This window comes from Dermacentor silvarum, chromosome 9, assembly GCF_013339745.2.
Source record: "Dermacentor silvarum isolate Dsil-2018 chromosome 9, BIME_Dsil_1.4, whole genome shotgun sequence".
Taxonomy (NCBI): domain Eukaryota; kingdom Metazoa; phylum Arthropoda; class Arachnida; order Ixodida; family Ixodidae; genus Dermacentor; species Dermacentor silvarum.
This window is the reverse complement of record NC_051162.1, coordinates 165,767,674-165,794,860: the sequence shown is the minus strand read 5'-3', so window position 1 is coordinate 165,794,860 and position 27,187 is coordinate 165,767,674. Positions and strand designations below refer to the sequence as shown.

The window sequence follows — 27,187 nt, the reverse complement described above, 5'->3', positions numbered from 1 at the left end:
GTGTTGGAGGGGTGGGGGGGTCACTTGTGCTGCCAAATTTTCTTTGCTAGCAACCGATGTTCTCGCGCCAAAAAAAAAAAAGTAAGTCTGACTAGAAGGCTAGGCTGATGCTTGTGTAGTGTGGCTGTGTGTTTTGGGTGCCCTAACGCTGTATATCGCTTTGGAAGAACGAGAGCACCCAGAACCGTTCGAAAAGCTGTTCTCGGGGGGAGGGCTCGCGTTGGTTTTGATGGCACCTCCGTGGTGTTGTCGGGGCCCCTCGAGAGTACGCTTACAGCTGTTTTGAGAGGCCTTGTTCATTTACTTATTTATTTAGTTTTTATTTATTTAGTTATACATGCACACACACGCGCGCACATTCTACACACGCATTCTGTGGTATAGAATGTGTGTCTCCTATGCTATTCTATGGTTTAGGACACAGTCGTCAGCATATAACTTGATAGAAGAGTTAAATTTATCTGGAAGATCACTAATATATGTTATGAAGAGCAATGGACATGTATACTGAAACTTCCGAAACGCCAGATTTGACTGCACCGGGGTGTGAGGAACAACTATATATTAGCTACCGCATACTGAATGCGGTTAGCCAGGAAATATTATATCAACTCTAGGATGTTCGGGTCGATGCTTAATGTACTACGAGGGTTGATCGAGAAATAAGGTTCCCAAACAGCTCCAGCCGCACGGGAAGGTGCGAGGCGTGACGTCCCATCCGGCAGCATCGCTGTGCGCGGCTGCTCCCCCACTCTCGATTCCGCCCGGCCGCGCTTCGCTGCGCCGCTCAGTCTTGGCTCAGAAGCCGTCCGATATGAAGGTGCCCATTGTTGCTCCTGCCAAGTGTGAGATTCGTTCCGTAATTCACTTTTTTCACGCCAAAGGGACTTCACCCGTGGATATTCATCGTCAGTTGAGAGAGGTGTATGGCGGCAAGTCCGTCCAGCACGTCCGAAAATGGTGCAGGGAGTTTAGTGCCGGTCGGAAGGAGGTCCACGATGAAGAACGGAGTGCAAGGCCGCCAGTTTCGGAGGCGATTATCGAGATGGTCGAACGCAAAGTGCTTCAAAACAGGAGGATCACCGTCCGTGAACTTGTTGCTGCTGATACTCCGGATACTCGGATACTCGGATTTCTGGGAGTTCTTACGGTACAGTCGAAAGAGCTTTGACTGAAAAATTTGGGTATCACAATTGTTGTGCTCGATGGGTACCGCGTCTGTTGACAGCAGAACACAAGGAGAAACGCCTTGCCTGTGCTCGCCAGTTTCTTCGACAGTGTCAAGAAGATAAGGAATGATTGTTGGACTCCATTGTTACGGGAGACGAAACGGGCGTGTTTCATTTTACTCCCGAAACGAAACATAAGTCCAAACAATGGCGTCACTCGGGGTCACCATTCGCTAAGAAGTTCAAACAAACGCCTTCTGCTGGCAAAGTAATGGCCAGTGTGTTTTGGGATCGTAAGGGGACACTGCCGATCGATTTCGTGGAACCTGAGACAACAATCAACTCGGACATTTATTGTGCAACACTAAGAAAACTCAGGCGAGCTATCCAGGACCGCCGGCGAGGACGACTGACAGCCAGTGTAACGCCGCTTCACGACAACGCCCGACCTCACGTCTCCCGTCAAGCCCTCTTGCTTTTGCTTTTGCGATTTATGCACCTTTTGACAAACTTTGGGTGGACTGTCATGTCCCACCCATCGTACATGTACGTCCGGACCTCGCGCCTAGCTATTATCACTTGTTCCCCAAGTTCATGGAGCACTTGAGTGGCCAACGCTTCCGGGGCGACGATGAAGTCAAAGAAGAGGTGAAACGCTGCTTCAACGGGTTGGCGGCGGAGTTCTACGACATTGAGATACTGAAATAGGAGCACCGCGTTTACAGAAATGCGTAGAAAAAAGATGGCGATTATGTCGAAAGATAGAGCAAAGTGTCTTCTTTCCAACGATGTACATTGCTATGAGAACAAACAGTGTTGTCTATTTGTAACATTGATGGGAACCTTATTTCTGGATCAACCGTAAAAGTTTGACCGGATGCTGTCTGCTATTAAAATCGGTAGTTCTGTGGTTCGTGGAACGGGTTTCAAGGGCGTCTCCTCTGTCTCGGTTAACTTCTTATCGGTAACGTGTTGTTCCATAATAGCCAAAGTTCAGTTTATTGTCCTTAAATAGTATTACACAAGGGGCGAGTTTTACGTGTATTCCGATTTTTGCACATCGTTAAGCATATCCTAAGTGATCAGTCGTACGTTGTTGGGACAGTGACGGGCGAGTGATATGGCAACAGTGTCAGGCGCGAAAACTTGGTGCTTGCGGCGTGACTTGCTGCTTATTATTACTGATGCGCCGAGAGTTTCATGCTGCAGGTATAATGATGAGCGGTGCTTCAAAAGAAGTTAGCAAGAATGCTAGGAAAATACTGGAATTAGCCAAGTTTCCAGACGCTTGCTCGATGAACAATGGCCCCAAATACGGAAAAAAAAAAAAAAACAGACTTCGAAAGAGATGACGTCACGCTGAAATACCGGCGCCGGAGTTTCTGCGCGACATTCAAAAGTTCAACTTTGATGTACATTCCGTCTTCTAATAACCAACTTTTTTTTTTGCCGCTAACTTATCGAAAATTGTGGTTTGAAAGAGTACTTTATTAGTCTATAAACTAATTTAGTGTTTGTCCCCGCCGTAGCTTAGTGACTATGGCGCTTGCGCTGCCAATCTCGTGGTCGTGGGTTCAATCCCTGCCGCGGCAGCCGCATTTCAAAGGGGGTGAAAGAAAAAAGAAAGAAAGAAAGAAAGCTGCTCGTGTTCTTATATTTAGGTGCGCGTAAAAGAACTACATGGGGGTCAGAAGTAATCCGGAGTACCCCCCCCCCCCCCCTACTCTATAGGGCGTGCGCCAATTATATCGTGGTTTTGGCACGTAAAAATTGAGAAATTAATTCATTTAACGTCACGCCCCTTATTTTCGGTGTCATGCACATAGCTGGCTTGCGCGGTCCTCAGAGCTTCCTCTCACGTCTCCAAGCATCAGCCATGCATGCGTTTATTCTTGCATTTTCACGGGATTCTCTGTGCACGGCGCGCGCTTCTTTTCGTGGCGTAACAACTCCGATAGCTCCAGTCGTCCCCGTCCCGTCTAGATCGTCGGTTTTGGTTCGACAAGTTTGGTTGTTTATCTTGCGCACGAATTTTCTTTTTGTTTTTTTCTTCTTCGTGGGACTCTCTACGCAAGCCCTTCTGCGGACGCACGGTTGCGTATACCGTGGTTGTTGTTACCCCGTTAACGATGTTGGCCCGTCGGCCTCGGCAGTTGGAAGAGGCGGCGATCTGGGCGCGCTGTTACGCGCACCCGCACAGCTCGTCGCGCACCTTATTGCGAGTGAAAAAGAGTGGCGGCTATGCGCGGTGGTTTCCAAACGCCGCAGGCGTTGGGGCTGCGGTGGCATTCTGTGTATTAGCTGTTTTTTTCTGGTGTCGCGCCCTCTCGGCCGAACTGCATTGTCTCCGAACGATGCAGCCATGTGGTCTCTTTCGTAATGTTCGTTCGGTCGCTGTTTTCGGGGCCAGTTTGGTGCTCCGGGGTGCATTCGCTTAATCTTCTACTGTTTTTTTTTGTTTGTTTTTTTATCCCAGATGCGCTTGTAGTAGTCCCCGTCAGTATTTAGCTTTTGTTAAGGCGGCCGCATGCGCACGATAATTCGACGGACATTCGTTTCATCCTCAACTACGCTTCGAAGACGAGGTTGCTGCATTTATTTATTTATTTATTTATTTATTTATTTATTTATTTATTTATTTATTTATTTATTTATTTATTTATTTATTTATTTATTGTAATGATCCCAATGTTTAGTAGTACATTAGAGGGTAGGGGAGAAATATACGAGCAGAGTAAAAACAGGGTTCAAAGCAGGAATGCGTAATAGAAGACCAATGACAAGGCACAGAGAAGTTATAATAATGACAGAAGACAAATGCGAAGTTTAATATCTCATTGAGGAAGTTCATGCGCAAGCTAAAAACGCACTAAACGAAACCAAAATTAATTTTTTTTTTATGGGGTAAGGAACGGTCTATCGTCCACAAGTAATATAAAGGGTGTTTATATTACTTGTGCCATACTTTAAGTTATATAACTTGAGCCAAACTTTAAAAATATGCAAATGCCACGATAGAACCAAAGTAATGTTGTTCGCCGTCGCTTGCAGACACTCAGATTATTTCTTGTATTCCGCCAAATTAGATAGCCTTGATTAATTAATGAACGTGTCAATTATTATAATTAGATTAAAAGTGTCAATGAGAACAGTGTAGAGCAACGTGAAAAACTCCCGATACAGCTTTCTGTTGCTGAATACGGGCTACATTTGCTGTGCCGCACTATGTGGCAATATAAGTGTTTATCCGAGCGTGCAAGAAGCCCGCGAATGCACCCCAAGTGCCTCGAGCGGCCAGTCGCGCGGCAATTTTGCGTGTATTCGCGGGCTTCTTGACACTCCTTCACGAAAGAGTGACTGCCATCGCCTGGTCACTACTTTGGTCGTCCGTTTTAGTGAAAAACATTAAAACGCACGGCCAATAAACTAGTGACCAGGCGATGGCAGTCACTTTTTCTCTCGATGCATGGAGCGCGTTGCCAGAGTGTGCGTGTACAAGTTCTTGCGCAATCCGGGCGATACGCAAAGGCAGAGAAGAACGACGCTGACCATCGCAAGTATTTCACTCGTTGTGCAAGGGGTCCCAATATAACGTGCACATTCTGCGCGTATAACGGTGGCAGGGGAATATGAAAACGGGAGCGTACAGCAAATACTAGACAAAGGAGACTGGGCTTGTGTAAGCGACGCTTAGATTTGCTCGTTTGCCAGTGAGGAGAGAGATGCCCGATATGATGCGATATATAACGTCTCGTCCTCCTACTCTTCTCTAGTGACGCACGTCGCCCGCGGGAAACTTGTGATACTATAAATGCCTTGGAACACGAGTTTTGGAAACGTGGCGATCCGAAAGTTGTACGCAAAAAAAAAGTAAGGGAAAAAAGCAAAAAAAAAAAAAAGGCAACTGCAGTGAGGGAGGGTTAACGAAACGTACACATTTATAGCATTTGATTAAGCGCTTCACACGTATTTCAAGATGTGCGTTGGATCGACATGATTGTTATTTTCTCAGGCCTCCTCCCTCTGTGTGTCGATCGTTTCGGCCGCGCCAATAACATGTTCTGTGAACATCGGATGAGCAACTAGCAACCGATTTCGCTTGTGGACCGAATACCTAATCAGTCTAATAATTCTAAGGGCCGTACTTTGTAACGATTCATCTCATCTTCCGTTCTCCTCTGTGGCGGCGTATATACTGCCAATCCCGCGGTGGTAAGGGCGGAGTTCGAACCATTGACAAAGGGCTGAAGGAATTAAAAAAAATGAAACGCATCGTTGCAAGATATTACCGCTATATGTGTGCATGCAGGGGTGATATTCTGGACATTATAACGTACACGCGTGTCCAATTAACGGCACACGATTGTTCTCGCATTCCAACCCCATCCGAACGCGGCCGTGTTTAAACCAGCTGCGATTGTTAAACGCATGTGCCAACATGCGCCATTTGGGTAAAGCTTCTACACATCCGTGCTACAAATGTGAGAAACTGCGCGAAACGACGCGCCATGGTGGCCTATAGGCTCCCTTCAATGGTCAGGCGGCGCAGCGATCGGCTCAGCCATCAGCGCCGCCGTGTCAGTTCCGCGAAACACCGAGGCGGCCACTTCTACGAAGGCATGCTTCTGCGGCGCTCGTTTGAAACAAGTCGGGCGTTCAAAACTGTGGTTTTTAAGGCAATTGAAAACATTGAGGCCCATTTTCGACCACCGACACTCGACAAAGGACGTCAACTTTACGACAACAACCATATATATCGTGTCAAAAAAGTAAACCGGACGGACATCGCAGCAAAGTTCTTGTCACACCAAATAAAGCACGTTCACGACGTCGAACTCAAAGTAAGTTAACAAATAAATAATTTATTCCGCTTAAGTGGGCAAGTACGGCCGTAAACGTTTTTCAACTATCATTTGTAGCTTCAGTATACTTCGAGTGTGCCTTGTTCATCACATTTGTCGAGGTTTTGGCGAGTTGGAAGGTCACTTGAATGATTATGGAGCTTTTTTCTCCCTTGACAAAGTACCTCGAACATAGTCTGGTGTTGTCATTCGCGCTCCAGTGTGAGAGGTCATCACTGCTGAAACATAACAGAGAGCAATCAGCTGACACTCAACACCAAGACTGAATAAATATGTGTGCTAGCGTGCGCGAGAGAAGTGCTAATTTGCGAATACTCGATGTGTGCTGCGGTGCACTCCAGCCTTAGTTCTGTTCTAAACGCGAGAGAGCATCGGCATGAATGAGCCCGTTTTCAGCAGTCGCGTCTTGATCCAGGCGCAGAAAGGAGCTGCACGTTAACTTATTAATGCACAACAAGAACTACAGTGCGTACAAAGGCCCAACGCGGAGTGCTTACGAAGCTAGATTTGACACATAACAACGACTGCGCATTTGTTTCGGAGCGAGAATAGCTCAACAATTATCCAAACCAATTTACAAGAGCGGGAATCAGATCACGCGTGTTTATGCAGTTGTCGCTTTATTGTGCGTTTTCACGGATGCTGCCTTGTGTTTTTTTTTTTCTTTTTATCCTTTTTTTAAGTTTGCGTTTGCGTCTTAGTTCATCAGAAATTCGCAAGAGCGACTCTTGACGGGCCGAACCGCGACGATCCACCTTCAGCCGCCGGGTTTCTCCCCACAGTCTTGAAGGGAAGCGGCACAATTTGATGCCGACATCCCCTTCACGGTTGTCAAAATACCTAAAACAGCAGTATATGCGCATGTTCTTTTTGTTCACACTTCTTACGGAGGAGCTGCCGAGTGGTCGCGGTGAATCCATTGAAAAATTGGAAAAGGAAGCTTTTAGGCGCGCCTGAGCGCAGTACGGACCAAGGTGAAATGGCAGTGAGGGCCTACTCGCGGGTGCTCACCGCCGCTGCTAGGTGGCGCGACATGTACAGCCAAACTGCATTGCAGGGTGCCTATATAGTAGTATATATGGCATTGCGCTGGAGAACGCAAGATCGCGGGATCACTTGCCGGCCTCGGCGGTCGCATTTCAGTGGGGTCGAAATGCCAAAACGCCTGTGTATATATGCCGTGCGTTGGGCGCACTGTGAAGAACCCTCAGGTGGTCTAAATTGATCCGGAGTACCCCGGCCACTACGACTTGCCTCGTAATCACATCCTGGTTTTGCACGGAAAACCCTGCAGAATTATTTTTTTAGCCAAAGCAGCGCCTATAGAGGCGCTGTGCTCGACGCAGGTGGCGAGAGAGAATTACAATGAAGTTTTCATTGGTACCTCTGTTCGGCAATCATCGACGGGTGTTTCCTCCGGGGGGGGGGGGGGGGGTACTTTTACGGACAATGTAAAACTATCACACACACACACACACGCACACACACACACACACACACACACACACACACACACACACACACACACACACACGCACACACACACACACACACGCACATACACACACATACATACATACATACATACATACATACATACATACATACATACTATATATATATATATATATATATATATATATGAAAAGAGGTTATACTGGAGACTTGAACGCGAGCAGTCGCGGTGGAGGCGCCACCTGGTCATTAATGCTTTCGCAATTGGACATTAATGCTTTCGCATTCACAACTCGTAAGAAGTCCTTAGGTGTCCTCGGATGTGTTTTTTTGTATTATTATTTTTGTTTACACAAACGCTCGTTTACACGAAAACGTGTCGAAGGCATTGGGCTCAGACGAAGCGTCACGAGATGTATAGCCACGACCCCTTGTTGTTGCTGCCGAACATCACCTCTCCGGTAAATCGCAAACTGTAAGAAATTTTGCGGACAAGCTAAAGCTCTGTGACGTGTGGAACCGCCGCAGCCGAGTGGTTGTTTTATTGCGCTCTTCCCGTCACAAAAGAGGGACAAAACTGCGTTGTATAGGCACGAAACTTTTGGAATGCGGTCGGATCGCTACCACGAGTCGCCATGCACTTGTTCATATATAGGCATGCACGGAAGGGCCGCCCGAACCGTGCAGGCTGTGACGTACTGTTCTCCCGCGCGCTGCCTCCTACTCGCGGTATAACCACGCCTGTATATATATACACGGTGAGGCTCGTTAACGAGGCCCAACAGATGTATGTGTATATGAACGTGTGCTGCCGACCGTGAAAGTTTTGCGGCAGAGGGCTGTAACAACAACAACGAAGTCTGTCGCTGTCTGCCCCGCGTAGTTTGTCATTTGCAAGGGGCAGCGCCGACGAGTCGGGGAAGTCCTCGGGGCATGCGCTTATACTACGAGGCCCTTTTTTTTTTCTTTTTTTCCCCTACTGCTTTTGTGGTTCTCACGATCGATATTCGCAGTCGATGGCAGGCGAGTCTTGCGCGGAGTCATTTCAGCGATGCCCCTTTTACTGCGAGCTTTTAGTGACTGCGCGGAGACCTATATACAGTATATATCTTCTGTTGTGGCGCGAGCATTACATTGACCACGAGCCCGTGCTGTACTTTGAATTTTCTTTTTTCTTTCAGTTAGATATGTGTTAGTACCTTAACACTGCAAAGCATATGGAGCCCAGCAAATAGATCATATTTCACTTTTGGGGATAATAAGCAATATTGTTAACCTTTATTTCTTGCAGTAGAAGGTGCATTCGTCCCTAACATAATTAAATATTATATGAGCTTGGCATTTATTTTGTCTAAGAATGAACGTTTTCCCGCCAAATGGATGTACACGAAGTTTTGAAAGGGCCTGTTTAATGTTATTCGAGTCGCCGTTTAGTGTGGCTTTACTGCACCATTCAGCCTTAAATAATAATAATAACCAATATTTCATGTGTTCGTGTCAATGTTGCATATCCAGGCCGCATTTACAATACTACTTGCGTTAGAGGCTGGACAATCGGCAGGTACACAGGGTGTTTCACTTAACTTGAGCCAAAGTTTAAAATTATGCAAATGCCACGTAGCTCCAGAGAACCAGGATAATGTCGTTTGCCGTCGCTTGTAGATACTCAGAATTATTTTTTGCATTCCGCCTGATTACATAATTTGTCCTAATTAATTAATCGAATTCTCAATTATTACATGAAAGGTGTCAAAGAGCAAAATTGTAGAGCAACATGAAAACCTCCCGATACGGCTTTCCGGTGCTCAATACGTGCTACATAAAAGTGTTTTTCCGAGCGTGAAAGAAGCCCGCGAATACGCGCAAGGTGCCTCGAGCGGCCAGTCGCGCGTATTCGCGGGCTTCTTTCACGCTCGGAAAAACACTTTTATGTAGCACGTATTGAGCACCGGAAAGCCGTATCGGGAGGTTTTCATGTTGCTCTACAATTTTGCTCTTTGACACCTTTCATGTAATAATTGAGAATTCGATTAATTAATTAGGACAAATTATGTAATCAGGCGGAATGCAAAAAATAATTCTGAGTATCTCCAAGCAATTGTTAGCAACATTACCTTGGTTCTGCCCAGCTACGTGGCATTTCCATGTTTTTAAAGTTCGGCTCAAGTTAAATGAAACACCCTCTATACGACTGTGCGTTACTATGGCTTAGAAATACTATAATAATAATAATAATAATAATAATAATAATAATAATAATAATAATAATAATAATAATAATAGAGCAAGAAAAAGAAAACATTCTGTGCAGTGACGTTCAATGCAGGTTTCGCGTGTATCCGCTCATTCAAAGGCCGGCGCGTAATGGCCTGCTATATTTTGTTACACCCTCCCTCTCATTCCGTCTGCGGTTGTGGGTGCGCGATTCCGCGCGTGTACTAGCTGAGCGACGATGTCGACTGCGCCGCCGGCGACATCGACGGCGTCGGCGGCGGCCTTGGCGCGCGCGCAGCTGCAGTTGGTCGCGACGGGCCGAGATTGGATTGTCCGCTCAGGCGTCGCCGCGCTGTCCGGCGGCTTTGGCTTTCCTGCTCAGCATCTCTCTCTCCCTACTACTGCCCTTTGTCTTCAATCTCCGCTTTCTCCCTCACCCCTCCTCCGTCCCTTTTTGATGGTCTCGTTTCTTCGGTACTGTTTTTGTGTCGTTTATCGTTTTCACTGTGTGTGTGTGCAGCCGTCATTATTTTTTCCCCCTGCCTCGAGTAGAGAGATGCGGCTGGGGTTCGGACAAACACTCCCGAGTTATGGATTCGGAACTGTTGGGAGGGGGGGGGGGGGGGATAAGAAACAAAAATGAAGATGCTTCCAGACTTCAGGGATGTCTCTGAACTCATTTACTGCGACGCCAAGAGGTCCTCGTGACAGACACCGACCGCGCCGTCGTCTCTCAAGAGTATCTTTGAAATGCGGACGTCGTCTGCGTGTCCGCTGTACAGTGTTGCATGTTGTTGCCTCCGAAGTACAGGCGCACACACCACCACACCCTGCTTAGTGCCAGAGTCCTTTATTATATATATATATATATATATATATATATATATATAGTCGAGCTCGAATATGACGGATATGAAAGGGATGACAAAAAAGTTCTCCTCAAGAAACTTCTATGAGAAAACTTGTAGCTGCAATTTGGAGCGGCGTCGCTTCGAAGGCATTTAGCCATCGGTATCGGGAGGGTACCTTGCACGGGTAATCCGACGAGCTGCCTGCGTAATCTTTCCTATATGCTGCAGTGTTTCAGGGTAGCCCGAAAGAAGCGGTGCATTTGTGTGTACACCACTAACCGTGCAGTCCTTTACTTTAGCTGGAAGCATGCGCACCTTTTGTTCTATTTCGTTGACTATTGCATCGTTGGTGTGCTAAGGAGTTCTAGTGGGCCGCGACAAGTGCTTGTGTTGAAGCGCATGCCACATTACTGGTGTGTTTGGTCACTGATAACAGCAATTGTACTGAACTCTTCTTAAATAATGTATACTTCCAGCAGTGGTGCGTGCAATGCCAAATCAAGCGTGAACAGTCGAACTGCCCGTCGGTATGAATTGTATCGCGCCACAGATATCGACAAAGCAGTTATCATGCTTACTGATAATGTAAAACGTGCTTTGGAAGCCTTCATTCCCTGCAAAGTGTTTCATCCTTCGTGGTTTTCTAATTACGCGGTTTACTTCGTCAAAAAGCTAAAGTACCCCAGGAAGGTTCAAGAAAGCATAATCGTCGAGGTGGTACGAAAAATTTAACTCGCGAAGCCAGGGGAAAAGCGTAATGCGTAGAGACAGTGATACATACGTTAAGTTTGTCGAAGAGCGCGTAAAATGCGATCGTGAACGTTTCTTAACCTATGATGCAAAAGATTGCAGTTCTGAGCAGGCTGAGATTAATGTCATAAATTTATCATCCTTCTCGTGACATTCTCAGACGCTGCGTCGCAGTGTCGCCAATGCTTTCGCTGAACATTTCCCCCCCGGTTTTCTTGAATACTGCGCATGCTCATGTAGCTCTGGCGACCGGCTGTATAGTTCCAGTGACCATTTGAACATTTCATATTTTTCAGAACGTTATGTCACGGCTTCCGTAGGTAAGTTGAAACTGAAGCATTCTCTTGCATTCGACCGAATGTCAAGTTTTGTTATCATAGGCTGCGCTTCTATTTTTGTTCTTCCCCTTACGCGCATATTTATTCTTGCTTTGCGTATGAGTGCGTTTCCTTCTTGTTCGAAGAATGCAATAGTTGTGCCAATTCGTAAAAGTGGCAGCATGAGCGACATCAGAAATTATCGCCCCGTGTCCCTCTTGTCTTCGTTTGCAAAAGTGTTTCAAATAGCTATGTTTACACATATGTCGTGTTTCTTTAAGCATAACATTTATATATGCCAACATGATTTTGTTGATGGTGGGTTTATGGAAACAAACATTGTTTCTTTTCTTGGTACTGCGGAACCCGCTGTTGCCAACCGGAGACAGTTAGACATGGTATACTTCGATCTGCCAAAATAATTTGATGTTGTTTCTCATGACCTTCTTGTCCATAAACTCTTGAGTTACGGCGTTAGTTCCAGTCTGTGCACGCTGATTAAAGACTACCTGTCCTCTCAGTTAAATTACGTTCGCGTTACTGCAAAGTAATATTTGCCTAATGAATCAACTTCCGGTGTTTCGCAACGGTCTATCTTAGGCCCATTACTTTTCGATATCTTTGTGAATAATCTTGAAGAATGTTTGCGTCATTCGCGTCTCCTTTTTTTACGCTAACGATATTAATTCTTACCGTGAAATGTAATCGGCACAGGATTGTAAATTATTACAGGAAGATGTGAATTCTGTGTGCGGAGTGGTGTGCTTCCTACTTTTGCGTATTAATCCAACTAATACACTTGTTTCTTTTAGTCGCAAACTGTCCGCTTTATCATATGAATACTCACTTGATAACATTCCTTTGAAAAGAGCGAGTTGTACGCGCGACTTGGGAATATTGATTGACTCCCGACTAACTATCGAAGAACATTTTTCTAGCATTGTCAATGCATCCTACAGGAACTTAGGTCTCATATCAGGAATGACAAAGAAGTTTACGAATGTCAGCTGCGTTGCTCTCTTGTATTGTTCTTCTGTTCGCACCTAATTGTTTGCAAGCTCTCTTGTATGGAATTGTATTAATTTGACCAATGATGGCTAAAATTGAATGTGTTCAGCGACGTTTCGTTCGTATCCTGTACGATTGATTTCTGCTACGCCGCGTATTTTATGCCTATGAGCATGTGTACTGCGCGTGTTTAATGTTAGACCTCGTGAAATAAGGCGAAAATATCGTCATTACATATTCTTCTATAAACTAATTCACAACCACTTTTCCCGTCCGTGGTAACTGTCGGCTGTGAGGTTCTGCGCGCCTCGCCTAAACTTGCGTAATCCCAGCATTTTCTACGTGAATTCAGCTTGCACTTCTAAACGCTATGACACGCCTTGTAGCACAACAAGCAACCTTGCGTTATTACCTTGATATTTTCAGCCCCTGTATTTGCTCTTTATCTGACTTGTGTGTTTGATTTAATTCAATTTGTTTTCTTGCATCTTGTACCACTGTTCTTCCAGGTTTTCTTCTGTTCGTTTTGTAACACAGGTGCACCACTATTAAGAGGAAGCTTTAGCTGGGGCCCAACTCCTACGCGGCCTATTCAAATACATGTAAAACGCGGAAACGCTTTTCTGAGCTAACCCCAGCTGGACCGATTTTAGTTACATTTGTTGCATTTCAGAGGGAAAGCTAAATTCTAGTGACTGTTGGAAGTGGAATTTAGATTTAGGGTCTAAATTTTTTTAACAAATTTTCAAATATTCGAAAGTTCGAAAAAAATTAGAGGCACGACGTTTACAAATTGATAGCTTTGCATCAAGAGCAGTTATCGCGGTTCTGTTAACGGCATCCATTGCAACATTCACAGCGGACAAATTCGATATATCAATTTATATCATACGTGAATTCCTTACGTTGTGTCCGAGGGTTCTGCAAAAGCTGTATTTTCATATCACTATATATATATTTTTAGATTCGTGTGGAATGTATTTTTCCCGCTTTAGATGTACTATTAGATGCAATTCACAAAATTGTGATATAATTTTTCATTGCTGAGTTGTAGAGTTGTAAAATGGATAGTTTCGTTTTCGGAAAATGTTCCATATTTGCACATTTTTGTTTATAAAAAATTGATGACCTAAATGAAAAATTCGAAACCAACAGTCACTAGATTTTAAGTTTCTTTTTTTCTTTTCAATGCAGCAAACCTCGTCAAATTTGGTGCAGTTGTTGCCGAGAAAAACGAATTCTCCTTTTACATTTATATAGAGAGGAGTACGCGACCTAAAGCTTCCTCTTGAGGCGTAGCGCTGTCCTTGGCCGCTTTCAGAAATAAGTGAAACGAAATGTAACACTGTACAACCGAGCACTCAATTTCAATACACCAGTCCATAATGAAGCGCACAGATCTGTTAAGCGGCAACCTGGCTGTCACACCTCCCCGTCGATCGACGTGTATCGGTCCGCTCCACCCCCGGAACTCTGGGACACCCTATGGCCATTCCTCATGGCGCACTTGAACCCCACGAAAGGGGCCGGCGAGGCTCCGCCGCTAGCTGGGAACGACGCGAGCGCTACCGGTGATTCGGACTATAAGAGTCGTCGAAATAACGTTCTTATTGCGTAAGCATTCTTTGGCGAGCACCCCGCGGCACCGTCACTCGAAAAGTTGAATGCCTTGCATTTGCAGAAGCATCCGTAATTTCCAAAAGTTACGACATTTATTCGTCACGATAGTGTAAATGTAGATGATTATCCGTAGCTTATAAGCGATAAGGAACAATTTAAAAAAAAATTGATCACGGAAAATACCAATAGGGGGATACATAGGCCTCTATAGTAAATGCATGGGGAAGTAGGGGTAGGCCAACTTGAAATTAGTGTTTTTCTCTCTCTCTCTCTTTCACTTTCTCTGTCTCTACGGCCGTACTCTCCTATTCCCGAGAACACGCAAATGTCCTTTGCTGTAACGACGTCAGAAAAGTGGGCAGCGCGTGCGAAGGGACACATCTGTAGCGCTGCACTGCCGATCCGGGCAGCATTGCGTGTGTAGCGTGCGTTGGAAAATGTGGCCCGACTATTACTAACTGAATGAACAAGCGTGGTGTGAGCGCGCACAAACAAACATGAATAGCTCACACTGAATGACTGCAGACAACGACCGTCAAAACTCTGGCAGCAAGCGGATACGCCGCAGCGGCGAACGTACGTGCGGTCTATCGCTTCAACGGAAACTGAGCATATAAAGGTCAGAGCCGTGTGGAGATAAGAGACGGTGCGAGCGAGCGACGATCGCGGTTGTTGGCAGCGTAGAAGTGCGCCCCCCCCCCCCCCCCCCCGCTCCCTCCGGCGCTGGCTTACCGCTTCCTTGCTTGCGCGTGGGAGAGATAAGAGACTGTGCGGACGAGCGACGAGCGCGGTTGTTGGCAGAGAAGTGCCCCCCCCCCCCCCCCCCCCCCTGCTTCCTCCGGCGCTGGCTTTCCGCTTCCTTACTAAATGTACTATCTGCATCAAAAAAAAAAATAATAAATAAAAGCGATAAAGGCAGAACAGGCTACGAAAGAGGCTGAAAATAGCTCGCCCGTGGCACGCCTGTCATCTCGCGGAAGTGCGGCGGTTGCCACCTGAGAACGCGTCGAAGTGAAACAAAACAGTCGTAGGCTAAGGAAGCTTTACGATGGGGCAAGGTACACGACAGAGCATCCTAAGGGCTTGTTTCTCTCCTTTCTTTCGGCGTTTTCGCCTCCTTTTGTTCGCAGGGGCGGAGAAGATGTTCGCGTCTTCCCGACGCGAGACATCATCTGGGCTGTCAAATCCGACCGTCCGCGCGCACGTCCGACAGTTTATCTTTTTTTCTTTCAACCTTTTTTTTTTTTCTATAGCTGTCTGTAGTAGCAACGAGAGAGTCATTGTGGCAGCTGCCACGAAAGTCCGAAGAAAGCATCTCTTCTTGTTTTCTTTGTCGACGGCCGTTGACGGACGTTGGCTCGATCTACCGTATTTATTGGACTCTAAGCCGCTACGTTTACCCGCCGTGGTGCGTGCGTGACTGAAGTTAAATTCGAGTGGCTGGCAGGGTACAGATTTCTTATTTACGTCGTCCATTAAAAAAGAAATGTTGAAAATTGCTGCATTCAGAAAGAACTCGCGCAACTCATTACTTAGCTACAAAAAAGGATATCACGATTTTGTAACTGCTCCTAACATGTGATCTAAAGCGGACAAAATTGATGTTATATGCGCTGTGCTGAAATACGGTGCGCCACTAATTTGTGAGTAAGGCTTTTGGAAAACCCTTGCAGACTCTGTAAGAATTGCGCGTCAGCTGTTAATGTGTACTGTGGGGCCGGCCGTTCACGTGGCAGAGGTAAACACACACACACACGCGCACGCACGCACGCACGCACGCACGCACGCACGCACGCACGCACGCACAGACACACACACACGCACGCACGCACGCACAGACAGACAGACAGACAGACAGACAGACAGACTATATAGGTGCCGCGAGTGGCCCGTCGCGCGGCAATTTTGCGTGTATTCGCGTGCTTCTTTCACGCTCGGAAAAACACTTTTATGTAGCACGTATTGAGCACCGGAAAGTTTCTCATGTTGCTCTACAGTTTTCTCATTGACACTTTTCATCTAATTATAATATTTGAGAAGTTGCCTAATTAATACTAATTATGTAATTAGGCGGAATGCAAGAAATACTCCGAGTATCTCCAAGCCACGGCAAACAGCGCTACCTCGGTTCTGTCCAGCCACGTGGCATTTGCATATTTTAAAATCTTTCTGCATGATAGCTGGGACACCCTGTATATATGCATGGACAGAGCGAGCGAGAGTGCGAGCGCAGACGAACTGCCGGTGTTCTGCTCTCAGTCACCGTCAGTTATTGCACTTCGCTCCACGAAAAGGCGGGACGTTTGTTAAGTGAGTTAACATCACTTAGCAATGTGCTTCACCCAATTTAACCCTTTAAGACGCTGTGTACACAATTGTGTGCGCCAAGACAGTGCGTCAACAGCGGTAGCATTGATGAAAGCAAAGGTACTTAAGATGTGTCGCACGCACATTGAAACTGTTCCGATTGGAATAGTGTTGGAAGTTTGGATAGCAGGTTCAAAATGTTTTTAGTAAAACGATTGGGAAGGTAGACGGTTGGGCGCACTTGCTCGGTGCGAGTTTGTCGTTGTATGTAGCGGGGTACTCCTTTCAACGTTTTTTGCATCGGGCATACTTTTCAAGTGCCTGGATGGGTGCTTCTTCGAGCCTGCTATACTTTCTCGCACATAATGTTCCTGTAATGAGCTTTCGCATGGAATCCATGTTCTTATGAACTTGACAAAACTCGTTAAAGAATTGTGAATTCTTAACCTGCCGCTGTATGCTTTATTCTTTTTTTTTATGATTCCGAATATTCAATAGATGCGGTGAAAGTAAGTTTTCGCTCAATTCGGGACCTCAGAGATGTGCGACGTTATGCTAATTCCATTTCTCTCGCATTCGCCGGTAAATCGCCGCTGGATTTTTTAAGCCTATGAATTTTCGGGAATTTTCGTTGATAATTTTACGGTAGCCTAATTGAAATTCTGTTACTTCTAGTCACCAGAATATAACTTTCTTTCGCGCATGCAACACGTTTGATTCCAGTGAGATGAGTGGTTCTGTTATAAAATTATTTTTTGTGCTTTACATGTAATTGGATAGGGAGGTCGTAGCTGAAGCTTCCTCTTTAACCCCCCCCCCCCCCCCCAAAAAAAAAAAAAAAATCGAGAGAGAGAAGAAAATGCGTAGTGTTGATGACCGGCTTCCTGCTTAATGTGCCACGGTATTTTCACTAATTTTAAAGGTCACTAGGTTGGCGGGGATGCGGTGTAAAATCGCCGTCGGTGTTTCCATTTACAAAGAAAGAAAGAAAAGAAATCTGTAACATTCTGTGTTTTCATTGCCTATCGCTTGCACCAGATGTGTCGGCTTCTCGGAATTCGCGCTTGCGGCAGGCTGATTGATGAAACTTGCGGTGTGCGAGCTCCCATAATCGCCCCGGAATAAATGGCACTTTTTTTGTTTATTTCTTTGTTTTCTACCAGCGCTGATATAGCGCTGCAGCTGACGTGGAAACATGGCGAAATAAAGATTTCGCAGAAAACGACTAAAGCGAACGTTTTCTCTAAAAAAGAAACTTTTGAGGTTAGGTTGTGCGATCTATATTCTTGTAGTGTGGGTGAGCTTCTCTGCGCCTTGAGCTGACAGCTGCGAGCATTAAGGATTTGCAGCTTTATTACTTTTTACAGCTTCTTCTGGGTAAAGAGCTCAATTGCGGAGTGTTCACTTAAGACATTGCTTGCGCTCGGCAGCGAATCTTGTAACCTTGCGACAAGGAAGGGGACAAAAAAAAAAAAAAAAAAACACCGACGCGAAAACATGTCTAGACTGATAAGATGCTCTTCCGAAACTATATTTTGATTGATTTTCCTGCAAGCGGTTGATTATTGCTGCGGAAACCTTGCCGTGGTGGCTTAGCGGCCGTGGTGGAACGCTGCTGAGCACGAGGTCGCGGGATTGAATCCCGGCCACTGCAGCGTCGCATTTCGATGTGGGCGAAATGCAAAAACGCCCGTGTCGCCATGCATGTTAAAGATTCCCAGGTGAGCAAAATTTATCCGGAGTCCCCCACTACGGCGTGATCATAATCACGTGAAACCCCAGAATAATTTTTCTTTATTGCTGCTGGAAACTGATGGCTGACCTTTCATTTCTTTTCTTCTTTTCTAAATTTTATTTTTCACATCTAAACCGGTGCGGCGGTTACATTACTACGACGTCACAGATTTCGGTTAAGGTCCCGTGTCTTCCTTCGGTTGACTTTCGTTCCCTTAAAGCGTTAGAATGCGAGGTCGTCATTCTTTACTGGTCAGCATGTAAGTGCTGGCCGTCAGCGTCCGGGACGACACGGCCTGAGCTGACCGTGGAAATATTGGACGGTATTTTTCACCCGCGTTTCGTCTTGGTGCTTTTTCTCGCTTACTGAACTCTCTTACGGCATCTTCGGTTGGTCGTTTCAAAGCACTCTATAGACCGCTCTCGCGAGCACCCTTGTCTACGGCTTGTCGAAAGGGAGCGCGCTGCTTGCGTTCGGCTTGTTCTTTTCTATCGCTCATACTCTGTCAGTTTCTCATACCTTGTCTGACATTCTTGACAAAGTTATTCCTCGGAATTTAGAGAATGACAGCCCACGAACAAATGTCATGAAACAGAACAGCGACAGCGCATGCATTTTATGGTAAATCTTCTCAGACTGAAATATTAAAAGTGCATAGGAATAACGGAAACCTGAAAATGATGTGATTTTTTTTTTTTTTTTGGCGCGGCTGTGCACTACCTCCGGGATCGGCCCAAGCAAGTGGCCGCGTTTCTACCAGAATGCTCGCCTTCGGGCATAGCGTTCGCCGCCAGCGTTTCCCGCTAAACATTACTGTTACATAAGCTGCACTTGCCGAGAAGCGTGAGAAGCAGTCAGGGATTTTTGAATGCTATCGCGTTCCACTCTTAAAAGGCGAAGCTTAAGCGTCCTCCAAATTTTCCGAGTCAACTATTTCTCCCTGCACGCACATTAAAGTCATTTTGTTCTAATGTGTTCTGCGAATATCAAGCTTGGTAACCAAGAATTTGACCGGGAATGTATTCTGAGAGCAGTACGTACCGAGGAAGAAAATGGTGTGTTTTCGTCCTGTAACCGAAGCCGTGCTTGCCGTGTGCCAGCTAGAGCACTGCACGGGCTCGGGCTTACCCGAAAGCCCGGGCCGGGCCCGGTAGAACAGTTTTTTCACGGGCTCGGGCCGGGCTCGGGCACGGCATGTGCTTTTTGACCCTGGCCCGGGCCGGGCTCGGGCTTTCTGGTGGTGTGCATGTAACGTGCAGCGAGTTATTCTCGGGCGTCTCAACTCTGAAAAACATTTATTTTTTCGGTCTCGGGCTGGGTTCGGGCCGGTTTCAAGTCGGGCTTGGGCCTAAGATAAAGGGGTGGCGGGCCGGGCGGGTAACGTAGATTATTTCCGGGCCCGGGCCGGGCCCGCGTCTTGCCATAAAAGTTTTGATCGGGCTCGGGCGGGCCGCCCAACGTAAAAATTGGCCCGTGCAGTGCTCTAGTGCCAGCCACCCTTATAAATCATGCGGGCTCTTCTGTGCTTCCGAATCTCGCCGGCAAGCTGTCTGCCTGACTCCGCGCATCGCGCGCTGTATTACTTTAGAAAGAAAGTCGCAGTGTCGCGCGAAAGGCGAGGCATCGATTGCGATTGCAAATTAGTGGACATCTATACGAAGTAAGGATAGTAGCCTTTATCGGCCGTATAAGCTTGTGAAAATGGACATACTAAATTAGCAAGTATGGTGTCACGCGCGCACAACCTAACGTGAACGCACCTCACTCGATGACCGCGGAAACTCGCTGTCAAAACGCTGGAGTGAGTAAGCGCAGCAGCAGCAGCGAGCGAATTGACCTTCATGCGGCCGCTCGCATCAATGCTAACTAAGCTGCGAAAACACAGCGCTGAGCGGACTTCGTCCCCGCCGCAGATGGTTTTAAAGATACAGCCGTCCGGGCGGGCGCGCGCGTCGTAGAACCCCCCTCCCCTACCTTCTTCCAGATCGTTGCGCGCGACTGGAAGACGGTTGCTTCCTTCCTTAGCGTGTGCGAGATTGAGCCGCGATCCCCGGCTCACCCTCGCAAGCTTTCACTCGCCTATGCAGCATACGGCTCGCGGCGACGATTTCATCGCCCTTGGACTTTATACGGAACCTCACGGCGACGGCAGGAATGCGCCTGGAATGTCCACATAATTGCTATCGCAATAATAAAGTCGGTGTTGCACAGAGTAGTTCGTTTTTCAGCTCTCCTAAGTGGGCGTGGTGCCCTTGCACAGACACCGCTCAATATCTCGATATCTAAGAGTGAGCATATTCTTTCAGCGCGTCGCGTGCGTCTGGTTGATCGATGGCGTATTCGCGGCCTCTGTCATCAGGTCGTTTTATCCACGTCAACGGCCCTTCCCGTCGAGTTATTTTACGGTTCTTCATTTTGTAAAGCTTTATGTCCGGGTGTCAGGTAAACCACGCTTAGAAAATCGTACCGCATAAAATTTTAGGAGCACGAAAGCTAGCAAAACGTGTTTCCTCGGAGCTTCGCTATCGTTACACCTGTATTGCGCTGTACGCTGTTGGCTGCACACCGCGTGGCACATGGGGACACCTCCGATTGTTGTCTCACCTGAGTGATTTTGTCACCGGCACCTTATCAGAGTTCGAGGCTAGACGTGCAATGATGACACGTTCTACGTATGTTACGCGTCATGAATGATCGGACTTGACTTAAGCCGATCGCGGGTAGCGCTGTGGCAGCGCCTCTAGGCCCGTCGCCGTTCGATATTACGGCTATATACATATATCGAAGCTTAGTAGCTACACGCTAATAAGCTTGGCAATCGCGAAAACATGTTGAGACCTCGCAGGAAAACTCGAAATCTTGCCACTCGTCAACAGCACGTTCGCCGTGCCTCCTCCAGCGCGATCCAATGTACCAGCATGGCGCCGGACGATAGACGGCGCTGTGATCGCAAAATGGCGGCGCCCTTCATAAAACGCTCTGTGGGACACCCCGTAGACGCACACTACATAACGAATCCGCCTAATTGGCTCCGTAACGGAACGTGGCAATTAAGCGTTCTACCATGGTGCTTCTATAATTTCGATGAAAAACACTGAGAGAGCGTGGTTCTACGTTGTGCGCACGCGCACTAGTGTTTCCGCTAGCGTTTGATGGAGCGGCCGTGTACAAACTATTTAAGATACACCGGTCTCAACATGGCTGATGGTAAACGCTCTGCTACAACTCCCTAATAGCTTACTCGAAGTGTTCGGCAATTCGCTCGCATGGACAGTCATTGTTCAATAAAACTTGTTGCTGGGCGAGCTGGTTCATACTTCGAGGAAAACAATTATACTGCGCAAGAATCAAACAAGGACGAAGTGAGGGACACGGACAAGCGCTATCTTTCAACTCAAGTGTTGAAACCCAAGGAGTTGAAAGATAGCGCTTGGGTCCGTGTCCTTGTTTGATTCTTGCGCAGTGTAATTGCTTTCCTCGAAGGACAGTCAGTCGTCGATGGTTTCTGCACGAATTCCTCTTATTCCCTCAATCGAACACCGAATCATTTCAGTGCTCCAGAAAGTAGCGCCTTATAGTTACGGCGCGCCGGCGGGGAAGTTTGCGGTATCAGGTGCGTTCGCTCATTGGACACCGTCTATTGCATATAGTTCTTGGGTGCTTTCCGGGAACGCCCGTGTTAATGCGTTTATGGAGGCTTCTTGATCGTGATGACGACGAAGCGCCGCGCGGACTTCGTGAACAGCATCGTCAGCCTGCAGCTTATGCGCACACCCCCGTCTTTATATATACGATGACCGCCCCCCCCCCCCCCCCCCCCCCCCGTACTCCTCGAGGCAGTTGCGGCGGGCGCAGCTGCGTGTGCCGGTGCTCGAGTGCTGCTCATTAGTATGGCTGCCGGTGCTCGGGTGTAAAGGAGGAAGGGGGGGGGGGAGGCGGACGCCCCTTGTTTAGGCGTTTAATTAAGGCCCCCCTTATTGCCCGCACGCAGGACGTGGCCGCGGAGTCAGGCGCCGGGGCCGACATTCTAAGACGCGGTGTTCGCGCCGCGGTCGGTCGACTCCGCGTTAACACCGCCGTCGTCTTCTAGGAGGCAGAAACAAAGAAAAAGAAAAGGGGGGGGGGGGGGTGGAATTAGTGATAGCACCGTCCCAGCTCCCTAAGTGCATGAACGCGCCGGCGCCACTCTAAGGCGGTCGAGTACGTAAACGGGATGATGGCGACGAGCGGTGGACTTCCAAGAGAGGTTTTATGGATAGATGCGCCGAATTTGCGCAACGAGAGCGGAGAGAGATGTATTTAATGGAGAGAACTATATATGACGAGGTCTTCAGTTCGGCTTCCTTCTCTTGCACACTCGCTCGTACCCTCGTCGTCTTCGTCGGCGTGGTTGGGCACAGATAAGGACGCAACAATATACGGGTTGTCCCGTCCCAACTGTCATGCACCAAGATTTATAAATATGCAAATGCCACGTAGCTGGACAGGCCCAAGGGAGTGTTGTTTGTCGTCGCTTGGAGATACTCAGATTATGTTTTCTGTTCCGCCTAATTACGTAGTGTTGAACAATTAATCAACTTCTCAAATATTATAATTAGATGAAAAGTGTCAATGAGAAAATTGTAGAGCAACATGAAAAGCTCCCGATGCAGCTTTCTGTTGCTGAAGCCGCGCTACATAAGTTTTCTTTTCTTTTTCTTTTCCTTTTTTTTTTTTGAGCGTGAAATAAGCCGCGAATGCACGCAAAATTGCCGCGCGACTGGCCGCTCCAGGCACTTTTCTGCGTGTATTTCGGGTGCTTCTTTCGATTCCCACCCCGACCGAAATGTAACAAATTTTCTTTTCAAAGCCATTTCAGCATCTTTTGGTCACGCCGACGGCTTTTCGCGTAATGGGACATACATAAAGCTTTCGCATTAAAATAATCCAGAGTCCCCTCCATTACAGCGTTTCCTCATAATAAGGTCATATAGTTTTGGCACGTAGAGACCCAGAATTTTCTATTGTAATTCTACTTTTTAGCGTGTAGGGAGGTTTTTTTTTCGGGCATAGTGGCTCAAGAAGAAGCAGTTTCCTTTTGTCTCTAGTCCGTCGCAGTGGTCCGCGCAAGCGCATATATATGTATATAGCGCCACTGCAGTGGTGCGGAACAAAGTGAAAGCGAAGTACAGGGTAAGAATGAATAAATAAAAAAATTGAGACACTTAAAAAAGAAAAAATGCGTGGGTGATCAATCTTGACGGGCGCGCACTCTCCATTGAAGTCACACGAGGCCGGTCGGCCGCATAATGCGAGCGGAATGCGAACGCGAACAGCCTTATATGGCGCCAGGAATAAAAGTATCACACAGTCCGGGTTGCGAAAAAAAAAGGAGGGGGGGGGGGGGGAGGCGCTTCTGCGGATTGGCTTCGTCTTTGACTCATTACGAGCAGGCAATGACGGAAGAGAGCGAGAGGAAAGGCAAGAGTGCCGAAACACTTGTCTGACACTTTTCTTTCTTTATTTATTTTTTCAACGGCGCACAATGGCCTCTTTGGTTGCGCCGTCCTCAGCTAGGCAATGAATGTCGGGGCCGATAAGACGGCACTTTTCGCTGGTTCACTGGATCGTGTCTTCCTCTACAATTACCCGTTTCTTTTAAGTTCTTTCTCTTTTTCTTCGAAATCTGCGTTGGCTGTCTGCTGCCAGTTTCCGCTGGGAGCAGACCTTGTTCGGGCCCAAAGTGCTGCAAGTGACCGATCAGCCCTAAGCATGACGACAGTGACGGAGTGACAGCTTAATTGGTTCCCGAAGAAGGGTGCCTGTAGGGTCTCTGCTAGTTAAATATATTCCTCTCTCTTTTCTGTCTCAAACGGACCCCAGTCGTGAACGCTAAATAAGCTTAGACGGATGAAGTGTGCTTTCAGAACTCTATTGACGTTAAGTTCGCGATAATAGGTTGATTATTACAACGGACAATGAAATTGTGAAGTGCAATTTTTTCTTCTTTAATTTCGCCCCAACGTCGGTACGTCAGTGGGACGTCACAGATTTCCAGGCATATTTTTTGAGTAAACCGAAGAATTGTGCTAGTTGGTGATCGTTCATTTTAAATTGCGCCGAGTGTAACTGAGTGCGGCTACTCTAACGCTGAACAACACGCCAGACAGAACGAGATCTGATGTATCCTTCTGTGTTAGTAGCGGTACTGTTTCACTCAGCGCTAATTCAAAATGTATTTTTTTTAATGCCTTAGCATCATCATCATCATCAGCCTATGTCCACTGCAGGACGAAGGCCTCCTCTCCCATGCGATCTCCAATTACCCCCGTTTTGCGCTAACTGATTCCAACTTGCGCCTGCGAATTTCCTAACTTCATCACTCCGCCTAGTTTTCTGCCGTCTTCGACTCCTTTCTCTTGACACCCATTCGTAACTCTAAAGGTGCACCGGTTATCCATCCTACGCATTACACGGCCTGCCCAGATCCACATTTTCCCTCTTAATGTCAAGTAGAGTATCGGGTATCCCTGTTTGTTATCTGATCCACGCCGCTCTCTTCCCGTCTCTTAACGTTAGGCCTAACATTTTTCGTTCCATCGCCCTATCCCGTTAGCATCGCGTTAACATTACGAGTATTCGAGTGGTAAATATTTTATGTGTGGGAAGTATGGGAAGCCGGTCACGTTGTCGAGGTAGAGAAGGGGCGGGAGAGCCTAAAAGAGGCTCTCGGCATGCGGGACGTGTGTCGAGTGAGCTCTTGAACATCACTTAGCCAATGTGGTGAACATGGTTTAAATCGTGGATCCAGGATCTCGAATAGGTGCGGCGTGGTGCTAACGCATGTGTATCTCGCATATACAGCTGAGTCGCCGCAGATCTTCGTTTTAGTATTTCGGCCGCGTTCGCTCCGCAAATGTTCCCCAAGCTTGCCGTGTTCAGTAACACAAGTGTGGTCCATTTCTATCGATAAGCAATTAACTAGACCCCAGCAGGCGTCGTCAATAATTTGTGACGTAACTGCCATCTGGTGCGTGAACTTCAAGTCGGCGTCGCTATACCGGTCTTTCCCTTCTTGCGCCATTTCTATCTTACCATGCAAGTGTGTTCTCGCAGTAAGAGTGGCGTTTTCGGTATCGTAGAAAGGTAGTTTACTTATATATTTATAAAATTGTTCTTTTTTTTTCTCTTTATTATCTATTTAACGCCATGCCGCAAACTCACTGGCTTTTGTGTTTACAAGTGTGGGTATAGATAGGAGGGATTGGGGAATTTAATTTACACACGCTCGTGTCTTTTTGATTGCGATTACGAAGGATGAAAAAGAAGGCATTGCCCGCATTTTCCTCCCACTAATGTGGTTTCGAGTGTATGACTGCTGCGTGAAACTATGAATGTGGGCTTCTTAATTTCGCGGCGTCTTTTTTTGCCTAGTCGTGATCTACACGGCATGATTATCTTGCACCGAGTATCAGCAGATAGTGCCAAAGCGTCGAAGAGGTATCGCAGAGCGATAAAAGGTATTGAAGAGATCGGAACGAGATCCTCATAGGCATGCATACCATTACGAGAGAAGGCGCGGGAGATAAGCAAAGTGATAGATTACGATTTGACGCGTGTACATTGCTTATCTTTTTTTTTTTTTGTTAACATCGAAGCTATTTAAGCCAGCTGTAATTTGTGGTTTGTGGTTCGTATCAAGAAACTATCAAGAAATAAAGGAAACTTTCTTGCCGAGGCGGGATTCGAACCCGCGTACCCACGGTCAGCGTCGAAACCACTAGGCTATACAGCCACGCTTGCAGAACATGCATTTATGCGAACCATGTTAATGCGGTCGAGCGTCGTCATCTTCGTCCACAGCTGGCGCGTTCGCACGCTCGTGCTCTGCGAGACGAGGTTTTGCGCGCTGTGCGAGCGAGAGAGAGACGCATTCACGGAGCGGGTCTGCTGGAACGCGTTGTCGGCATTGCAACGCGATGTCGGTGTTGCAAGCTGCGCTATGCAACGCGCAGTGACGGCCGTCAAGTCCGAGACGCGCGAAAAGAAATTATCATCATCATGAGTAATAAGATGAAAAGTTCGCGCAGACTTTCGGAAAATGCTGGGCTACGATCGCCCAGCTTCGCTGTTTCAAGCGTTGCGCGGCCGAGTGCAAGATTATTTTTTTTCGGTGACCGTGTTTTCCTACCGGCTCACCACTAAGTATAACCGCTTTGCGCAACACGCGCCTGCGTGATTCGGTACTTCCTCGAATTTGCCGCCGATTTTTATAGCGACTTTATTTTTTCTCTGATGAGATTGCATGCGTGACGCGAAGGCATATTCTGGGACGTATGCGAGCACCAACGATCTTACGCTACCACGTTACGATTAATCATCTATAAATGGCCGACGCACTTGATCGGAAGCTCAGATTTTCGACGACCGACGGTGGTGCCCGCCACTGTCGTCGTGCTTTGCGTGCTACACCTTTCGTTGTATCCGATAAATAGTTACTCTTGCAATCGGGCTGCTGCCTGGTCCTTCGCTGTCACTGCAACGTGACAATATGGCAGTAGGCAAGTACACAGCGCAGGCTGTATGACTATTTGTTTTCGTTGCCACCATATTTCAAAAGGCGTTTGCATTAGCGATCAACTTAATCATAATAGCCATTCCCCGGCATAGAAAGATAATGGAACACAGTAAAAGTAGTGTAACTGCTCTCTTATTACAAGAAACCTCGAGCGGAACACGGCCGGTCTAGGGCATCTTGGAAGGTATATTCCTGTATACACCCCTCAGATGTAATACAAGAATGCCAGAATAAAAAGCATGTATCTCATACCTGAGTAAATCACGCAGGCTAGGTGACAATTCGTCAGCGCCCGCTTTCAAAGGGGATTCCAATAAATCGTCGTCATCATTATCGGAACGT

General features: G+C 47.0%; 1 protein-coding gene across 1 annotated transcript in view; it reads left to right on the top strand.

Annotated features, from left to right (window-relative positions):
* LOC119464625 (BTB/POZ domain-containing protein KCTD20-like) overlaps positions 1-27,187 on the top strand; it is a 161,806-nt gene that overhangs the window by 101,453 nt on the left and 33,166 nt on the right. Inside the window, 1 exon segment of the mRNA XM_049656204.1 lies at positions 11,598-11,621. Within this exon segment, the coding sequence (XP_049512161.1) occupies positions 11,598-11,621 (24 nt within the window).